The sequence below is a fragment of the Solanum stenotomum genome, chromosome 11, assembly GCF_019186545.1.
Source record: "Solanum stenotomum isolate F172 chromosome 11, ASM1918654v1, whole genome shotgun sequence".
In the NCBI taxonomy this organism is placed as follows: domain Eukaryota; kingdom Viridiplantae; phylum Streptophyta; class Magnoliopsida; order Solanales; family Solanaceae; genus Solanum; species Solanum stenotomum.
The window spans coordinates 36,235,815-36,257,604 of NC_064292.1; the positions used below are offsets into that span (position 1 = coordinate 36,235,815).

General features: G+C 34.4%; 2 protein-coding genes across 2 annotated transcripts in view; one reads left to right on the forward strand and one right to left on the reverse strand.

Annotated features, from left to right (window-relative positions):
• Window positions 1-21,790, forward strand: part of LOC125844869 (immune-associated nucleotide-binding protein 9-like) — a 947,253-nt gene that overhangs the window by 351,168 nt on the left and 574,295 nt on the right. The window lies entirely within an intron of this gene.
• Window positions 16,219-20,394, reverse strand: LOC125845876 (TMV resistance protein N-like). Its single transcript, XM_049525370.1, has 3 exons — window positions 20,363-20,394; window positions 18,138-19,263; window positions 16,219-17,798 (listed from the first exon to the last, which is right to left on the reverse strand). Exons 1-3 carry the CDS (start codon window positions 20,392-20,394, stop codon window positions 17,229-17,231), a joined length of 1,728 nt encoding a protein of 575 aa, XP_049381327.1. The 3' UTR covers window positions 16,219-17,228.

A 21,790-nucleotide genomic window follows, 5' to 3' on the forward strand; every position in this document is an offset into this window, starting at 1 on the left:
GTTTTAGGACTTGTACTCATTTTGTAGTAGCTCTGTACTAGTGACTTCCAGGTTCTGGGAGGGATCTTTATTTGTATATATGTTTTTGGTTTGTGTCCGCCTGTTTATATTGTTATTTGCCTACTCTTGTTTAATTTCTACCCTCAGACCCATTACTTGTTGTTCCGGGTTACGGGTTGGCTTACCTGCTGGCGGGTTATAGTAGGTGCCATCATGACTTGTTAAATCGGGTCGTGACAACTTTAACTTAAGAATCTCCAAATTTCTAAATAAGGACATGAAATTCATCCAAAAGCTTCAGGAACTGAACTAAATCTTTAACTAGACCAAATATCACCAATCAGACCTAGTGGAATCATCAAAATTTGAAAATGACCTTTCTAACCTCTAGCATTGACTTAAGTCAAAATTTAGTCTTAACTTTTCCCGCATCTTGTCTAATGGCTCAAATTCAAACCAAAAGCCTTGAGACTCAAACCAACATTTCAACTAGACCAAAAATTACGTTCCGAAGTTGGTGCAACTGACGAAATTCCATTCTGAGACACAACTCCAAATGTTGACTAAAGTCAATCATTTCAACTTAAAAGCTTCCGAAACTCCAATACTTTCAAAAAAAATCTCAACTTTTCTTTCTGATTTCCAATCTAACCTCAAAAGTTGATCAAACATGACTCGAGGGAACGTCAGGATAGGTAAAATGATAATTTTTCAGAAAAATTTGAAAATGACCTTCAAGATCATTACAATTTAAACTTAATAGTCGAATGAAATGTGATAGAATTGTAAATCTCAATTTATAATATTAAAAATCCAAATTTCATATTTGTTGATAATGATGACATTGTTTTAATTTAAGCACACTTCTTAAGAAATCACTCATCCCTTCACTAAATGTTCTTCATTTTTAATAAGTTCAATTTAATATTATTTTCTTATTATATACTAAAATAATTTACTTATCTAAATAAGGTTAACTCTGGTAAGCTAAGCTCAATAGATTATAGCGGCTCATGTAGCTCAGTTAGTGAGTTGTCCAAATCTTCATTCTAGTGATGAAGGTTTGAATTTCAATACTTTATAACAATTATTTTTAGAATAATATTTTATTACAACGATTAAGATTTATTTGAAATAGATCATTTATGTCATATTATATTAGTATATATTTCTATAATAATATTTTACTATAATAACAAAATAAATTCGGTATGATCTCAATATAAAGAGATTTGATTATGTAACAAAAAGTAAAATGTTGATCTTCATTTACATGATATAATACAATGTCTATTTTAAAAACATTGCATAGTCGTTTTAGAATTAGTTTCATTTTGGACCTACTTCTTTACCAAAAGTGTAATTAATCATCATCATATCTACCTATATTACCTTGGAAGCATGAACTCCTAACTTGAATGTTAAATTACTATAATATTCCTAACTTCGGTTGTGACTTTTTCAATAAGTTGTGACTTTTCCGATAAGTTGTGACTTTTCTGATAAGTTGTGACTTTTTTCAAAGGATTGTGATTTTTCGATGAGTTGTGGCTTTTCCAAAGAGTTGCGACTTTTTTAATAAGTCGTGACTTTTTCAAAGGATCGTGACTTCTCAGAAATATCATGACTTTTTAGATAAGACACAAAAAATATTTGTTCATACAACCCTTTGTTGACTATAAATAGAGGGATTCCTCTCATTTTTCAACTACAATTTTTTTTTAATCTTGTACTCTTCTTCTTCTTGCATTTTAAATTTTTTTGTGTGATTTATTGTCATTGAGTGAGTTTAAAGTTTAGCAGAATATGAGGTACCACTATTCTGATGAAGTAAGTCGTTCTATCTTAAGAGGGTACGTGTTGGAAAAGGCAAGGCACTAACAAGAATGCCCGACAGGATAATAGCGGAATAATACCCAAGTCTAAACTTTTCCTTTCAATTTGAACCATGAGAAGAAAACCAAATCAAGCAATACGAAGAATGGACAACAAATATATCAACCAAACTAAAGCAATAAGATAAGAACAAGCCAATCACACAAGACACAACAATTTACGTGAAAAACCCTTCGATGTGAAGAGTAAAAAACAACAGGACCAAAAGCTCCACTATAAACACCAAGAGTTACAAAATTGTTCTCCAAAATAGGCCTCAAAACAAGCGCCAAACAACGAGCAATAATAAAACAAGATTGCACCAAAACTAGAGAATTAAATGAGAGATTTCACCTAAAAACAAGCTATTGTTCACACCCCAAAATCAGAATCTACAGACCTCTAAATTCGATCTTCATCGTTGAATTGCAAGAAATAGATGTTGAGAACTCCCAGTTCAAATTTGAGCACGATCCAATGGTTAACAAAGCGGCAACCTCTGTCTACAGTGGACTGTCTGAGCAGAAAATTTCCTGAAGCAAAAACATGATTTTTCTTTCTCTCAACCTCTAAAACAAATCTCTCTTGATTTTTCTCTTTTGTGTTTCTTAAAATAAGACCAAATAAGTCTTATATATGTCACATAATATTGGGGTTATAGGCTAAAGTGGGCTAGTCCTAATAAGACTTTTATTTATCCACATAGGAAGGGAAAAAAAGATCCTAAACCCAACAATTCTGCCCCTCACAACTATGTGGAGGAGACCGTCATCCCGGCGATCATGTAACAATCCCCAATCTAGTCATCATGTCAGAACCATTAATATTGGTATGGATCTTTTCAAGTTCAAGAAAATTAGAATCCAATACATCTCGAATCCAATGATACCTCATATCAATGTGTTTAGACCGACCATGAAATGTAGAATTCTTGCCAAAATGATTAACACTTTGATTGTCGCAATAAAGCACATACCTCTCTTGAACACAACCAAGTTCCCCCAAATATCTCATCATCCAGATCAACTCTTTGCAAGCTTCAACAACAACAATAATCTTAGCCTCTGTAGTAGATAAAGCAACACATTTTTGCAACTTAGATTGCCAAGACACAGCTTCCCTAAAAAAGTAATCAAGTAGCCTGAAGTAGACTTACGAGTATCAACATCACCAGCAATGTATGAATCAGTGTAACCATAAATAATAGGCTTTCCTGTACCAAAACACAAACTCAAACTAGAAGTGCCACAAAGATATCTCATAATCCACTTTAATGCATTTCAATGCTCTCTTCCCGGATTAGAAAGAAAACGACTAACAATACCAACACCATGAGCAATATCTGGTCTTATACACACCATTGCATACATCAAACTACCAACAACTGAAGCATAAAGAACTTTCTTCATATCTTCCTTCTCACCATCACTGGAAGGACAATCTCTACTACTCAATTTGAAGTGCATAGCAAAAGTGTATTGACAACCTTAACTTTGTCCATGTTGAATCTATGAAGTACTTTCTGAATATACTTCTCTTGTGACAACCACAACTTCTTGGCATCTCTATCACGGACAATCTGCTTGCCAATAATTTGTCTTGCTGGTCTCAAATCTTTCATGGCAAAAGACTTATTCAACTCTAGCTTCAACCCTTTAATCCTGTAAATATTATGACCAACAACAAGCATGTCATCAACATAAAGCAAAACGATTATAAAGTCACCATCAAAGAATTTTTGCACAAAAACACAATGCTCTGAAGAAGCCTTCTTGAAGACCTGCTGACTCATAAAAGAACCAAACTTCTTGTACAATTGCCTGGGAGCTTGTTTTAAACCATACAAGCTCTTCTTCAATTTGCAAACATAATTCTCTTTTCCCTTGACCTCAAAGCCTTCCGGCTGCTCCATATAAATTTCTTCATCCAAGTCATTATGGATAAAAGCAGTTTTAACATCCATCTGTTCAACTTCCAAGTCCGAACTTGCAGCCAAGCCTAGAACCACACGGATGGATGACATCTTCACAACTGGAGAAAATATCTCATCAAAATAAATCCTTTTTTTTCTGGTTAAACCCTTCACAATTAATCCAGCCTTGTACCGTAGAACTGGGTTACCATCTTCATGTTTCACCCGGAAAACCCACCTGTTTTTCAAAGCTTTTTGATCTTTAGGTAAAATAACCAAATCGAAGGTATGATTATCATGTAGAGACTTCATTTCATCCTCCATAGCATCAATTTACTTTTCTTTTTCTTCACTTACCATGGCCTCATCAAGACTCTCTAGTTCTCCCCCATCAGTCAAGAGTACATACTCATAGGTAAATTTCTTCATCCAAGTCATCATGGATAAAAGCAGTTTTAACATCCATCTGTTCAACTTCCAAGTCCGAACTTGCAGCCAAGCCTAGAACCACACGGATGGATGACATCTTCACAACTGGAGAGAATATCTCATCAAAATCAATACTTTTTTTTCTGGTTAAACCCTTCACAATTAATCCAGCCTTGTACCATAGAACTGGGTTACCATCTTCATGTTTCACCCAGAAAACCCACCTGTTTTTCAAAGCTTTTTGATCTTTAGGTAAAATAACCAAATCGAAGGTATGGTTATCATGTAGAGACTTCATTTCATCCTCTATAGCATCAATTTACCTTTCATTTTCTTCACTTACCATCAGTCAAGAGTACATACTCATCGAAAGAATAACGAGATGAATGTATTTTCTCTCTAGTAGATCTTCTGAGAGAACTCTCTAAAGCATCAATAATAGTTGGTTGCAGACCAACCACATTGTCTTGCACGGGAGCATCAGTGGCATACTGGTCATTCTGAATATGATCACCATCTTCAATATCAACTTGATTTTCATCATTTTGAAGATTTTCACTTGGTGGAATAGTCAAAGGCACTAGATCAACGTCAACTAGGCTGTCACTACTTTGAGAATCAACTTTCTCAAGTTTGTCAAGATCTTCAATTGTTTGGTCTTCAAAGAACACAACATCACAGCTTCTATCAAGTTTCTTCTAAACTAGATCAAAGAAACGATAGCCAAATTCATCTTGACCATAACCAACAAAGATACATTGCCTACTTTTAGCATCTAACTTTGACCTTTCATCCTTAGGAACATGCACAAAGGCTTTACACCGAAAAACTTTAAGATGATCATAAGAAACATTCTTACCAGACCAAACTCTGTCAGCGACATCACCATTCAAAGCAATAGTAGGAGATAAATTGATAACATATGCAACAGTATTAAGTGCTTCCGCCCAAAAGGAATCTGACAACTTAGCATCTGAAAGCATACATCTAACACTCTCAACAAAAGTTCTATTCATTCTCTCCGCCAAACCATTCAGCTGAGGAGTCTTTAGAGGAGTTTTCTGATGTCGAACACCCTGCTATCTGCAATATCTATCAAAAGGGCCAATTTGCTCACCATCATTATCAAAACGAATGCATTTCAATTTCTTCCTTGTTTGTCTCTCAACCAAGGCATGGAAACTCTTAAACACATCAAGTACCTGATCCTTGGACTTCAAAGAGAATACCCAGAATTTGCGTGAATAATCATCAGTAAAAGTCACAAAATAAAGTGCACCACCATGATACCTTACCTTAAAAGGACCACACAAATCAGAATGTACCAACTCCAGCAAATCAAGTTTTCTTGAAGGCGGATGACTCTGAAAAGAAACTCTCTTTTGTTTACCTACTAAGTAATGAACACACGAAAATTTTTACAATGGTAGAGGTCCAACCAACAATAATTGTGTGATCCTCCATTAATTAATTGACACTTGGATAATGAGTCTACTTCTTTACCTTTTTACCATCTCTCTTACTCACCTCTCTTTTCTTTCATTTTTTTTACTCCTAATAAATATCTAATTCTCAAAACATAATTAAATAATTAATACATTTGATAAAAAAATATCGATAAATATATTTTCTGTTAAAATAACTTAAACACTTATAAAATTGTTAACATTAAAAATAAACTTATTTTTCAGTATATTTAATAGAATCAAATTAACTCAAAATACAAACTAATTTACTTTAGCATATAAATTGATTTGATAAGATTATTTTTGTTTTGATTTTGATCTTATTTGGAAATTACACATACTTTTTATTTCACCATAACCATATTTAAATATAAGAATGACAACGAGACAGAACAGGACAGAGAGTGGTAGACTCATAAACGTTTTTAAAAAAATTATACAGGTGACGCGGGTCACAGAACAAAATTCAAGTCTTTTAAATTAAAACTTACAATGCTTAATTTATTTTCAAGAATCAATCGGCTCCATATAATTTTAAATTAACTACTCATTATATTATTATTATTATTATTATTATTATTATTATTATTATTTTAATAATAATAATAATAACAACAATAACAACAACAACAACAACAACAACAACAACAACAACAACAACAACAACAATAATAATAATAATAATAATAATAATAATATCATTCAATCTTAATATTATTAGAATTCATTTTTCGTGTCTTTACGTACATTCAGTTATAATATATATTTTCCAACGTTTTTCTATTAAGTATTTAAAAAAATTATAACTTAAATTAAGAAAAATAACGGATACTCTCTGTTAAGAGAATGACTATAAATATATGAACTAAAAAAGAATTAAAATAATAATGACTATAAATATATAAATTAAAACAGAATTTAAAAAAATATATATGAACAACTAAATTTGAATTAATTTGTTTTTTTAGGTGCTAGTAATTGAGAAAACACTAAATATTTGTGAGTTAATTTGATATTATTAAAAATATTGAATGATATGAGTATTTTAAATACTCAGTCCTAAAAATATTTTTAGTTATTGTGATAAAAAAAATTATTGATTCTTTTATTCAATATATCAACATCTTAAGATAATGAAGTTAAGAAATATTTATTAGGAGTAAGAAAATAGGAAAATGAATGAAAAGAAGGGTGAGTAGGAGAGAGATGGTAAAAAGGTAAAGAAATAGGCACATTATCCAAGTGTCAGTTAATTAATGGAGGGTCACACAACTATTGTTGGTTGAACCTCTACCATTATAAAAAATTTTATGAACACACTTGTTCAACTTTGCTTGTTTCACTCTAGAAAACAAATTCTTCTTAGCAAAATTATTCATCCCCTTCTCGCTCATATGACTCGGTCTTCTCTGCCATAACAATGATGAAGTGTCATTCTCCACCAAATTTACTGAGCCTCTAAAAATGGAGCCCTGAAAAACATACAAGTTAGAAAACTTGTCACCACAGGCTACAACCATCGAACCTTTAGTAAGCTTCCACTGACCAGCACCAAGAGTATTAACATAACCCTCATTATCTAGGTATCCCACGGAAATCAAATTCAAACGACATCTGGAGCATGTTTGACATTGTTGAGAACTAGTTTGGAACCATTATTACTTTCCAAACAACTGTCCCAATACCAAAAACTGCAACCTCATGATTATTACCCATTTTCCACAACTCAAAATTACCTGGAGTATAAGAAGAAAATAATTCCTTCCTAGGCGTGACATGAGAAATAGCACCAGAATCCACAAATCAGCTAGACTCATCGCGAACAAGATTGACGGCATTTTCATCACAAGAAGCAAGAAGATCATCATTAGCATCAACAACAACACCATTTCCATTGTCACCTTCTTTCTTTTGTTGTCTCATATCTCTCTTATACTTAAAACAATATTTCTTGATATGCCCATTCTTGTGGCAATAGTCACATGTAACATTCTTTTATTTAGACTTTGACCTACATCTACTTTTATCTCTGTCACTGACCTCTGAACTTGTTTCTCCCCTATCTTCAGTAACCAAAACATCGGAGTGTGAAGTAAAAGAAGTTGAGCCTTGAGATCTTCTTCTCATCTATTCATTCAAGACACCACTCCTAACATATTCCATGATCACAACACCATTGGGAGTAGAATTAGTCAAATAAACTCGAAGAGTTTCAAAAGAGTCTGGCATAGTATTAAGAAATCATAGTCCATGTATTTCTTCATCGAATTTTACATTCATTCCAGATAGCTGATCAAGAACACCCTGAAAATCATTAATATGATCAGAAAAAGGAGTGCCCTCATTATACATGATATTCATCAATTGTTTCAATAGAAACAACTTATTGTTGCCAGTCTTCGAAGCATATAGTGTCTCGAGCTTGTCCCACAAACTTCTAGCGTGTGTCTCATTCAGAATGTGATTTCAAACATTATCTTCAACCCATTGTCTAATATAGCCACAAACCTGCAAGTGCTCAAATTCTCATTCCTCATCCGTCATGGACTGGGGTTTATTAGAGGTAAATACATTTTTCTTGACAAATAGAAGATCTTTCATTTTGTCTCTCAAAATATGATAATTACTACCATTCAAACAAACCATCTTTCTCATATTTGCCTCCATCATTCAAATCAATAATGAACAACAACCAATGCGTTGATACCACTTTGTTTGAAAAGGCAAGACACTAACAAGAATGCCCAACAGGATAACAACGGAATAATACCCTAGTCTAAACTTTACCTTTCAATTTGAACCAAGAGAAGACAAACCAAATCAAGCAATACGAAGAATTGATAGCAAATATATCAACCAAACTAAAACAATAAGATAAGAACAAGCCAATCACACAAGACACAACGATTTACGTGAAAATCCCTTCGATGTGAAGAGTAAAAAACCACAGGACTAAAAGCTCCCTTATAAACACCAAGAGCTACAAAATTGTTCTCCAAAATAGGCCACAAAACAAACACCAAACAACGAGCAACAATAAAACAAGATTGCACCAAAACTAGAGAATTAAAGAAGAGATTTCACCCAAAAATGAGCTACTGTTCACGCCCCAAAATCAGAAGCTATAGGACTCCAAATGCTATCTCCACCGTAGAATTGCAAGAACCGGAGGCGGAGAACTCCCAGTTCAACTTTGAGCACGATCCAACGGTTAACGAAGTGGCACATTCTATCTGAAGTGGACTGCTTGAGCAGAAAATTTCCTGAAGCAAAACCTGGATTTTTCTCTCTTTCTCTCTATCTCTAAAACGAATCTCTCTTGCTTTTTCCCTCTTGTGTTTCTTAAAATAAAACCAAATAAGCCTTATAAATGTCACATAATATTGGGGTTATAAGCTAAAGTGGGCTGGTTTGAATAAGACTTTTATTTATCCACATAGAAAGGGAAAAAAACCCTAAACCCAACAATTCTCCCCCTCACAACTATGTGGAGGAGACCGCCATCCCGGCGATCATGCAACAATCCTCAAACTTCCCTCTTGGCAAAGCTTTAGTCATCATGTCGGAACCATTATCATTGGTATGGATCTTTTCAAGTTCAAGCAACTTAAAATCCAATACATCTCGAATCCAATGATACCTCACATTAATGTGTTTAGACCAACCATGAAATGTAGAATTCTTGCCGAGATGAATAACACTTTGACTGTCGCAATAAAGCACATACCTGTCTTGAGCACAACCAAGTTCCCCCAAAAATCACTTTATCCAGATCAACTCTTTGCAAGCTTTAACAGCAGCAATAAGCTCAACCTCTGTAGTAGATAAAACAACACATTTTTGCAACCTAGATTGCCAAGATAGAGCTCCTCCTGCAAAAGGAATCAAGTAGCCTAAAGTAGACTTACGAGTATCAACATCATTAGTCATGTCTGAATTAGTGTAACCACAAAGAATAGGCTTCCCTATACCAAAACACAAACTCAAACTAGAAGTGCCACAAAGATATCTCATAATCCACTTTACAACATTCCAATGTTCTCTTCCCATATTAGAAAGAAAACGACTAACAATACCAACAGCATGAGCAATATCTGGTCTTGTACACACCATTGCATACATCAAACTACCAACAGCTGAAGCATAAGGAATTTTCTTCATATCTTCCTTCTCACCATCACTGGAAGGACAATCTCTACTACTCAATTTGAAGTGCATAGCTAAAGGTGTATTGATAACCTTAACTTTGTCCATGTTGAATCTACGAAGTACTTTCTGAATATACTTCTCTTGTGACAACCACAACTTCTTGACATCTCTATCACGGACAATTTGCATGCGAAGAATCTGTCTTGCTGGTCTCAAGTCTTTCATGGAAAAAGACTTATTCAACTCTAGCTTCAACTCTTTAATCCTGCAAACATTATGACCAACAACAAGCATGTCATCAACATTAAGCAAAACGATAATAAAGTCACCATCAGAGAATTTTTTCACAAAAACACAATGCTCTGAAACAGTCTTCTTGAAGCCCTGGTGACTCATAAAAGAACCAAACTTCATGTACCATTGTCTGGGAGCTTTTTTTAAACCATACAAGCTCTTCTTCAATTTGCAAACATAATTCTCTTTTCCCTTGACTTCAAAGCCTTCCAGCTGCTCCATATAAATTTCTTCATCCAAGTCACCATGGATAAAAGCAGTTTTAACATCCATCTGTTCAACTTCCAAGTCCAGATTTGCAGCCAAGCCTAGAACCACACGGATGGATGACATCTTCACAACTGGAGAGAGTATCTCATCAAAATCAATCCTTTTTTTCTGGCTAAACCCTTTACAACTAATCTAGTCTTGTACCGTAGAACTGGGTTACCATCTTCATGTTTCACCCGAAAAACCCACCTGTTTTTCAAAGCTTTTTGATCTTTAGGTAAAATAACCAAATTGAAGGTATGATTATATATCATGTAGAGACTTCATTTAATCCTCCATAGCATCAAACCACTTTTCTTTTTCTTCACTTACCATGGCCTTATCAAGACTCTCTAGTTCTCCCCCATCAGTCAAGAGTACATACTCATTGGAAGAATAACGAGATGACGGTATTTTCTTTCTAGTAGATCTTCTGAGAGAACTCTCTGGAGCATCAATAATAGTTGGTTGTAGACCAACCACATAGTCTTGCACTGGAGCATCAGCGGCATTGTGGCTATTCTGAATATGATCACCATCTTCAATATCAACTTGATTTTCATCATTTTGAAGATTTTCACCTGGTGGAATAGTCAAAGGCACTTGATCTACGTCAACTAGGTTGTCACTACTCTAAGAATCAACTTTCTCAAGTTTGTCAAGATCTTCAATTGTTTGGTCTTCAAAGAACACAACATCACGACTTCTAACAAGTTTCTTCTAAACTAGATCAAAGAAACGATAGCCAAATTCATCTTGATCATAACCAACAAAGATACATTGCCTAGTTTTAACATCTAACTTTGACCTTTCATCCTTAGGAACATGCACAAATGTTTTACACCCAAAAACTTTAAGATGATCAGAAGAAACATTCTTACCAGACCAAACTATGTCAGGGACACCACCATTCAAAGCAATAGTAGGAGATAAATTGGTAACATATGCAGCAGTATTAAGTGTTTCTGCCCAAAAAAAATCTGACAACTTAGCATCTGAAAGCATACATCTAACTCTCTCAACAAGAGTTCTATTCATCATTTCCGCCAAACCATTCATCTAAGGAGTCTTTGGAGGAGTTTTCTGATGCGGAATACCATGCTCTCTGCAATATCTATCAAAAGGGCCAATATACTCACCACTATTATCAGAACGAATGCATTTCAATTTCTTTCATGTTTGTCTCTCAACCAAGGCTTGAAAACTCTTGAACACATCAAATACCTGATCCATGGACTTCAAAGAGAATGCCCAGAGTTTGCGTGCATAATCATCAATAAAAGTATAAAAATAAAGTGCACCGCCATAAGTCCTTACCTTAAAAGTACCACACAAATCAGAATGTACCAACTCCAGCAAATCAAGCTTTCTTGAAGGTGGATTACTCTGCAAAGAAACTTTCTTATGTTTACCTTCTACGCAATGAACACACTTGTTCAACTTTGTTTGTTTCACTCCAAAAATGAAATTCTTCTTACCCAAATTATTCATCCCCTTCTCGCTTATATGACTCAGTCTACTATGCCATAACAATGATGAAGTATCATTCTCCACAAAATTTACCGAGCCTATAAAAATGGAGCCCTAAAAAACATACAAGTTAGAAAACTTGTCACCACGGGCTACAACCATCAAACCTCTAGTAAGCTTCCACTGACCTGCACCAAGGGTATTAGCATAACCCTCATTATCAAGGTATCCCATAGAAATCAAATTTAAGCAAACATCTGGAGCATGTTTGACATTGTTGAGAACTAGTTTGGAACCATTATTACTTTCCAACCAAACTGTCCCAATACAATAACTGCAACCTCATGGTTATTACCCATTTTCAACATCTCAAAGTTACCTGGAGTATAACAAAAAAATAATTCCTTCCTGGGAATGACATGAGAAGTAGCACCAGAATCCACAAATCAGCTAGACTCATCGCGAACAAGATTGACGGCATTTTCATCACAAGAAGCAAGAAGATCATCATTAGCAACAACAATAACACGATTTCATTGTCACCTTCTTTTTTTTGTTGTCTTATATCTCTATTATACTTAAAATAATATTTCTTGATATGCCCATTCTTTAGGCAATAGTCACATGTAACATTCTTGTATTTAGACTTTGACTTACATCTACTTTTATCTCTGTCACTCTGACCTTTGAACTTGTTTCTCCCCCTATCTTCAGTAACCAAAACATCAGTGTGCGAAGTAAAAGAAGTTGAGACTTGGGATCTTCTTCTCATCTCTTCATTCAAGACACCACTCTTAGCATATTCAATGGTCACAACACCACTGGGAGCAGAATTAGTCAAACAAACTCAAAGAGTTTCAAAAGAGTCTGGCAGAGTATTAAGAAGTCATAGTCCTTGTATTTCTTCATCGAATTTTACATTCATTCCAGATAGCTGATCAAGAACACCCTGAAAATCATTAATATGATAAGAAATATGAGTGCCCTCTTTAAATCTATTATTCATCAATTATTTCAATAGAAACAACTTATCATTAACAGTCTTCGAAGCATATAGCGTTTCGAGCTTGTCCCACAAACTTCTGACATATGTCTCATTCACAATATGATTCCGAACATTATCTTCAACTCATTGTGTAATATATCCACAAACCTTCAATTGCTCAAATTCTCATTCCTCATCCGTCATGGACTGGGGTTTATTAGAGGTAAACACAGGTAAATACATTTTCTTGACAAATAGAAGATCTTTCATCTTGCCTCTTTAAACATGATAGTTACTACCATTCAAACAAACCATCTTTCTCATATTTGCCTCCACCATTCAAATCAATAATGAACAACAACCAATGCGTTAATACCACTTTGTTGGGAAATGCAAGGCATTAACTAGAATGTCCGACAGGATAACAACGGAATAATACTCAAGTCTAAACTTTCCCTTTCAATTTGAACCAAGAGAAGACAAACCAAATCAAGCAATACGAACAATGGACAGCAAGTATATCAACCAAACTAAAGAAATAAAATAAGAACAAGCCAATCACACAAGACACAACGATTTATGTGAAAAACCCTTCGATGTGAAGAGTAAAAAACCACAGGACCAAAAGCTCCACTATAAACACCAAGAGTTACAAAATAGTTCTCCAAAATTGGCCACAAAACAAGCGCCAAACAACGAGCAACAATAAAACAAGATTGCACCAAAACTAGAGAATTAAAGGAGAGATTTCACCCAAAAAGAGCTACTGTTTACGCCCTAAAATCAGAAGGTACAGACCTCCAAATCCGATCTCTACCGTGGAATTGCAAGAACCAGATGCGCAGAACTCTCAGTTCGAATTTGAGAACGATCCAATGGTTGACGAAGCGAAAAACTCTGTCTGAACCTGACTGTCTGACCAGAAAATTTTCTAAAGCAAAAACGGGATTTTTCTCTCTTTCTCTCAATCTCTAAAACGAATCTCTCTTGTGTTTCTGAAAATAATACCAAATAAGCCTTATATATGTCACATAATATTGGGGTTATGAACTAAAGTGGGTTGATCCTAATAAGACTTTTATTTATCCACATAGGAAGAGAAAAAAGATCTTAAACCCAACAGTACGTTCCATAACCTTGAGTACTTGAGGAAAATAATTTTGATGATATAATAATTATTTTTTTGCTTAATATATACATTAATATGTAATGTTCCAATAGATGAATTTAACATGATGTAGTCTAAATTCATTTGTTTTTGTGAACAATTTCCTTTTGATGTAGATATATGCTTCTAAATATCTTTTTCTAAAATTTAGAGAATTGTAACGATTTGTTTTTTTTATGCTTAAGACAAAAGAATGACTTTATTCATCAATGTTATTTATGTGATTTAGATTGTCAGAAAGTTTGCTTCAAAATCGTTATTACTATATAAAAACATTGTCCTTTTGTTTTACTTATTTACTATTTTTTAATATTTAAGTATTTTAGACGAAGAAAAATTCATATGACTTGTAATAACGCCAGTTGAAGTTTGTATTAGTTTAGTTATTATTATTTATTTAATAGCTAATTTTTGTGAGATAAATATTTTCATTAATGCAAATATATATTTATATTTAAATTAAAGGAAAAAATGTCTAAAATATATCCGAACTTTGACCAAAATTGCTGCAACGATACTAAACTTTGGAAAGGACCTTTTACCCCCTGCACTCTTTAATAGCGTATTTTAAAGGTATATATGTGCATACGTGGACATCATAAATATTTTATAATTATAAATAGTAACGTGTCCACGTGGGCACATATATACCGTTAAAATACACTATTAAATAGTGCAAGGGGTAAAAGGTCCTCCATAAAGTTTGGTATCGTAACAACAATTTCGACAGAAGTTGGAGTATTTTTCAGACCGTTTTCCCTAAATTAAAGTATTATATATGTCACAAATGTATTATCAAGTTAACAAGATCTTCTAACTTCAAAATATATTATTTTAAAATCTTCCGAGTTCTTTTTTTAGAAAAAAAAACTCACAACAAATGTGAAAATATGTGAATATATCAATCATATGTGAATATATGTAAGTATAAAATTTATTAGAAATTCAGTTATTGCACATTAAGTCTTTAGTTATAACATTATAAATTCTTTTAGTTATAACTCCCTTTGTCCCTAATTACTTGTCCACTTTTGAATTGACAGACCTATTAAGAAAGCAATTATTGACATAGTGAGTTTACCATTTTACCCCTATTAATTATGAAGTGGATGAATTAAAAACTTAAATTTTTCAAGAAGTTCTACCTTTTTCAAAGTAATTAATTGAGGGTATAATATGTAAAAATATTTTGTCTTTTCTTGATTTGTCAAAATTGACAAGTAATTAGGTACAACTAAAAAAGGAAAAGTGGACAAGTAATTATGGACAGATCGAGGGAGTATTAATTATTGCAAACGTTCTTCACACTCTTTTACATTTTTAGTTATGATATTATAATTAAATTTCATAGCTATTACATTAATTATTTTTGTCTTTCAACTTTCCTTCTATTATTTTTTTACCAATAATTTTTCATATTATTATACCGTCCCTATATATGTGATAATACAATGTTGTTATTTTTTCTTTGACGAATCATGTTTGGTTGAATAAATTGAAAATCATTTACAAGTATATAAACTATATCTTTGTTGAGTGTAAGATGAACAGGTGATTATATATATGATTTCACAGATAGAATATATTCTTTAATTTTCATTTTTCATTTTTCCAATAAAAAAAATGGAAACCTTTCTCAATTAACCATAGACAGTCAGATAACTATCTTTGATTTATAAACACAGTCAATCGAGAAGTCAACTATTAGAGCCAACAAGAACGTCATCTATTATGTTATAACTTATAAAATAAAAACTAATATACAAAAAATAGTTTTAAAAGATAAATGTAGTTGTTCTCTTCACATGCTCATATGAAATCTAAACAATTTAACGTGGAATACACGTGCAAAGCACATTTGGTTAGATGACAAGAAAAATACAAAACAAATATCATCTTTAAGGTAATATTAGTGTGATACAACTAATTACATGATTGAATCTCATCAAATTGAAATAAATATATACATTATTGTATTTAACTAATAATATTTTTCATTGACCATCTTCATAGGTTCCCGTAAAAAAAAGATATATATGACGATCCACATTGAACATTCACAAAAGAATCTGCATAATTATTTTGTGCTAAGCTTATTATTCAAATCTTCTCTTAAATAAGCAATACTATTTACTATGACATATATTTTCAGAATTGGTAATTACGTGCAAAGCACGTATCAACGAACTAGTATATATAATGTCAGGTTGGCTTGGTGTTGGTTGACATTAAGTTAAAACCAAAGCAAGTATAGCTGGGGTTTTGTACACTCCTATAGCATACATCAAAATCCTTAATAATCAGATTGTTCTAACGCATAGATTTGCTGCTATTCTCTAAGATTCTACTCACATTCAAACTGTCCCAGTTAAGTCTTACACTAGGGAGGAGATTGCTTATTACACTTGCGAAATAAAACTCCACAATAAGCCCAAGCTATTTATGGTCATCAAATGGCAGAGTGGAGTACATCCATGCAAGTCATCATGGCCATTTTTCTGCCATCTTCGCAGCTGAAGCTGCTTAACTGGGAACTCTTAACAACTTTCCTGGGTATCTTTTGACATTATCCAGGCATTCATGCAACATATAGATATGTCTGAATCTGAACAGCAATCCCATCCTTGATGTTGCTTAACCAAGGTGTCATTTCTAAACAAATTATGACTTAAGAAACTACCGAAATCCATCTCATTGAGTACTCAAAGGCATGTACTTCTGCTTGTAATGTCAGTCTAAGCCCTATGATGCCACTCCAGCCCATTCTTGTTCCTCTTTCCAAGCTCCCGTACAAGCACATTGTCATCCTTAACTCTATATCAAAATGGACACAGAACTTTAAGATCCACGGATGTTTCTTCCCGGCCACTCCTTCGGAACCTCTTCTTCTGTCGATTCAAAATTTGGAAATCTAAAGTGTTCTTCAATGTCAGTGGAGGTAATCTCTGAGGGAGCAAAAACTGCACTTTAATGTATTATCTTGTTCCTGTGCTTCCAGATCACCCACAGGACAGTAAAAGAGAAAATTACATCTTCATGATGAACTAGAATCGTGTTCCCAACTTCAAAGTTTAGGCCCAATCTTGATCCCCCTAGACGAGCTGAGAGTATTTACAATTCAAGAATAAGTGAGTGAAGTCTTCAGAGAAAGATATCATCTCGGGAGAATTGGTAGGTCTCAATAAGAAGTCTTACCAAAAAAACAAAATATTGAATTTCCTCTGTTATTACTTATGAATCCGGTTTCATAAGTTGGCTTTTCCATTTCAACCTCATCACCTCAATATCATCTGCATATAATGGACGAATTCCCCAATTAGCTGATATTCGACTATCTAAAGATGCCTCAAATCTACAGTAATCATTTGGACTATTTACCGAAAAGGGTTCTTTGCCTTTTCCTTTAAAGTATACCTTTGTCTTATCAAATTGTAAGAAGACAAAGCAGTCATGACGATCACTTGAAACTGCATTTGACACTTCCAAATAGATAATATCTTCAAGTGTGGGTCGATCCAAAGAAGCCTGTTCCGGCACCAATTTGGTTTTGATTCCAAAACCCAAGCACAAACTGAATGCTGAATGCCGAGCACGAGAGAGTTTTGGCAATTGGAAAGGAAGCCCACAATACATAGCAAATCCCATGAACTTATCATTAAACCAGTGTTTCTTCAATTTGATGGAAATCGTCCTTGAATGTGTCTGGCGATAGTTAAACCACCAGAGAACCTCATCACTTGGAGAACTTCTAGGGAAGAGAATAGAAAACTTTCCCCCTTGGAATTCATTGTCAAAACCCGACTGCAACAATAATAATGTAGCAATAAGTATTTAGCTTTTTTCTTTTGGATAACCAAGAAAGATCCTAGGGCCAATGGCACACAGTTCAAAACTCGGTAGATAGTTAGCCCACCCCTTTACCCTTCATCATCAAAATGCCATGCTTTTGTGTGTGGCAGGATTCGCTCATGTGACATGCGCCTAACTCACACATCACAAGTTGCGTCTTACCACTAGACAAAAGCTTTGGAGCTATTGCAGCATTAGTTTATTATTTACACTTTTACAATGAACAAGATCATCATTCCATGCTCGAAATCTCAAAAAAAAAACATATTCAATGAGGAAAAGAAAACATACCTTTAGCTGCATCATTGAAAGAAAAGAAAAGAGAATTTTTTGTAGCATCGCATTCATGTCTTCCTTTTGACAATTTCCCACCTGCAAAACAGAACTTTCCCTGCGTGAAGCATACCACATCTCCTGCATCTTCCAGTTAGCGAAGGAGACCATGTACAACTCTTTGTACATGGTTGGTAATTTTTGAATGCTTTGCAAAGCAAAACGATCATCAGCAAACAATTTCATTATACTAAGAGGAAGCTCTGGCAGCTCTTTAAGATTTTCACAATATGTTATGTCAAGGTATCGAAGGTGCTTAAGTAACACAATGCTTTTAGGTAAATAGGTGAAGCTATTTCTGCTCAGATTTAACTCTAATAGTGAGGCCAAACATCCAAGATCTTCAGGAACACTGCCATCAAATAAATTGCAAGCACTAAGATCCAGTCTTTCAAGTCTGCAGAAGAAAGATAAAACACTGGGAAGCTGAAAGTTCAAATCAAGCTGGGCAGAACATGTGCCCCAACTGCATAAATCGTGCACATGAAAAGTCCTTGGTACTTTTCGAAAAGATAGGAACTTCAGTTTCCTCAAGCTTATGAAGGAATTTGGGGTGTGCCAGATTGCTGTGCCAGTTGCATCAAGCCCCTCAATGTTTTCTAGATCACCAATATTTTCCGGCAAGGTTTTTAGTTTAGAACACTGAATGAGGTAAAGGAACTTCAAATTCTTCAACCTGCAAATGCTGGTAGGGAGAATTTCAATGTGAATGCAGTCACACATATCTATATAGCTTAGAGAATTGCCATGTTCAAATGATGATGTAGATACACGAAAGTATGTCTTCTTGAATTCTGATAAGCGATTCACATTTTGCTGAACTTCTGGAACTTTTATCAAACTCCGACATCCAGAAAAATTTAGAATTTCAAGAGACTCAGACTGTAACTTAGTGGGAAGCCTTTCAAGTTTTTCACAACCTTCCACTACTAAACTCATAAGATTTTTGAGGGCTCCGACAGATTGATGGACCTCTACCAGCTGAGTACAACGACTAAGGAATAGCTTCTCCAAATTTGGACATCCAGAAAGGTCTGAAATTTGGATCAATTTTTGGGAGTCACTCAAATCAAGAAGAGTCAACCTGTTTAAATGCTGTTTCAAACAAGAAATGACATCTATGAATACAAGTACAACATTAAATTCATGTAGATATCTACGGCGATAGCTTTTGTACACAGATGAAAATATGGTCTTAGCTATAGATTTACAAAAGACTCGAAAACAATGATCTAGTATTTTGATCTCTGTTTTGCTTTGGGAATTGTCATGTGCAACACATAACAAAAGTAGTTTCTAATTGAAAAAAGAATGGCAGAATACCTTGTCACCTCACAACACTTAGCACGGTTTGTTCATTGCATGCTGTTCAAACTCAAGCAGAGAGACTTAATTTGGGGAATTTCTGATTGTATTTCATAAAACCGATATACAAAATGTGAAGTATGTCACTATATATACATGTCTGACACCTAACTGATTTCTGTAACTAACTACTTGCACTGCTAACTAACTAATCAACAAATTAACCAACTAATGAATATACACAATTATGCCTCTAAGTCTGCATTACACCATTACCTCCAATACATGCCTAAACTTCTAGTACTCTTAAATATTAAGTTGGTTAAAATATGCATTATATATTAAAAAGAAGCAAGAAGAAATACACAGTTGAGCCAAATAAACCACTGTATATGACTATGTGGTAATAGGCCGTTGGAAAATACTCCACTTGAAAGCTATTTTTTTATTTTTCTTCAATGCACACTCTTTTCCATATCAGCATCCAGGGTTGTCGAGGCTATCAAATAACCGTGTTTAGGGGGTAATCAGGACTACAAAAAGTTTATGCACGCAATAAACAAACTGTGTCAAGTTTATGTGATAGTGAGGTATTCAGCCAAAAAGATAGAAAAAAGCATTGACAATATATGTATAAGAGTTAGTTTGTGTTACAGAATGTATATAAATCTCTTTCTTGATATTGTACAAAGATATAGATAGATAGCATATCTTTAGGATTTCCTCTTTATTTCTTTCCTTAGTTAGCTTATAATATTATTGTATTTATACATGTTTACTTATTGAATAAGACACAAATTATTCTCTCCAATTCCTTGCACATGGTATAAGAGCATAACTGGAATTGTGAGACTTGAAGTGTGGTTCTCGAGCCTCACCACTGGTGGTTGCCGGAATTAGCCGCTGCCATATTTCTGGTTCATGTGACTTCACCACTGGTGGTCTGTCTTACTGATTTGACGTTGCCTTAAGATTCCCAATGGATTTATGGTGGTTTCTTATCATTGGACCACGTTTTGAAGATTTAACATCAAGATCCAGGTTCTGGAATCTTTCTTTTGGTGATACTTTAGTTTGAATTCCTTTCTCTGCTGCTGTTTGATCTGTTTTGAGCCAGACTGTATGATCTTTGCTGCTGGTGGTTCAAATTTCCTCTCTGTTGCTTGATTGGTTTTCTGTCCAGAGCCTTTGGCTATTCATATTTTAGTTTCTTGTTACTCTATGAATTGCTGGGTATTCGAACCATCTGAACTCTGTTTTGGGTTATTTGGTTTTCTCGGGTTTTCTCTACTTGAGTTGAGCCGTTTTGTGAAGTTGACTATTCTCTTTTTAAAACCTTTATATTGGGAGTTTTGGTGATTTCTTTGTTAATTTGCATTGATATTGTGAGAATGAATGATAATAAGGGAGAAGAATGGAAGAGTTCAGATAAGCGTAATAGTAAGGTTGATGTTGCTCGTTGGCCATCATCGGATAAAAAAGTTTTGGTTTCGTCAGAAGATTATGCTAGATTCGTTCAGTATCAGAAATCTACTTAGTTACTACTTTCGTCGAGTCAGGGAAAGCGTGCCTTATTACCTCTTCAAATAAATGGGTGATTGATTCAGGCGCCACAAATCACATGACAGGTAACCCTAATACTTTTTCTAACCTCCAGCCACACAAAGCACCATCTCCAATTATTGTAGCGGATGGATCAACTTGTACCAGTGTTGGGTCTGGAACTGTTAAACCAACCTCATCTATTACCCTGTCATCTGTCTTAAGTCTCCCAAAATTGGCCTTTAATTTGATTTATGTTAGTAAATTTACGAGAGACCTTAACTATTATATCTCGTTCTTTCCCGATTATTGTCTGTTTCGTGACATTGGAACAAATCAGGTTATTGGTAATGGGCATGTATATGATGGTCTCTACATCCTTGATGAATGGGAACCTCGGTCTGTTGCATGCTCAGGTGTTATTTCTCCATTTGAAGTACATTGTTGATTGGGACATCCTTCACTACCGTTGTTGAAGAAGCTTTGTCCCAACAACAACATACCCAGTGAAATCCCACTAGGTGGGGTCTGGGGAGGGTAGAGTGTACGCAGACCTTGTCACTACCTCGTGGAGGTAGAGAGGCTGTTTCCGAAAGACCCTCAGCTCAAGTACAACAAATCCAAGTTAAAGGGGAGGAAAACAGTGTACAAAACATACCATCCAATAAGAAAGATAGTGAATAATCAACAGAGGAGACAATAGCCTCAATAGCACAATGAGAGAAGTGAAACGCGATAAACAACATAAGGCTATAGGTATCACA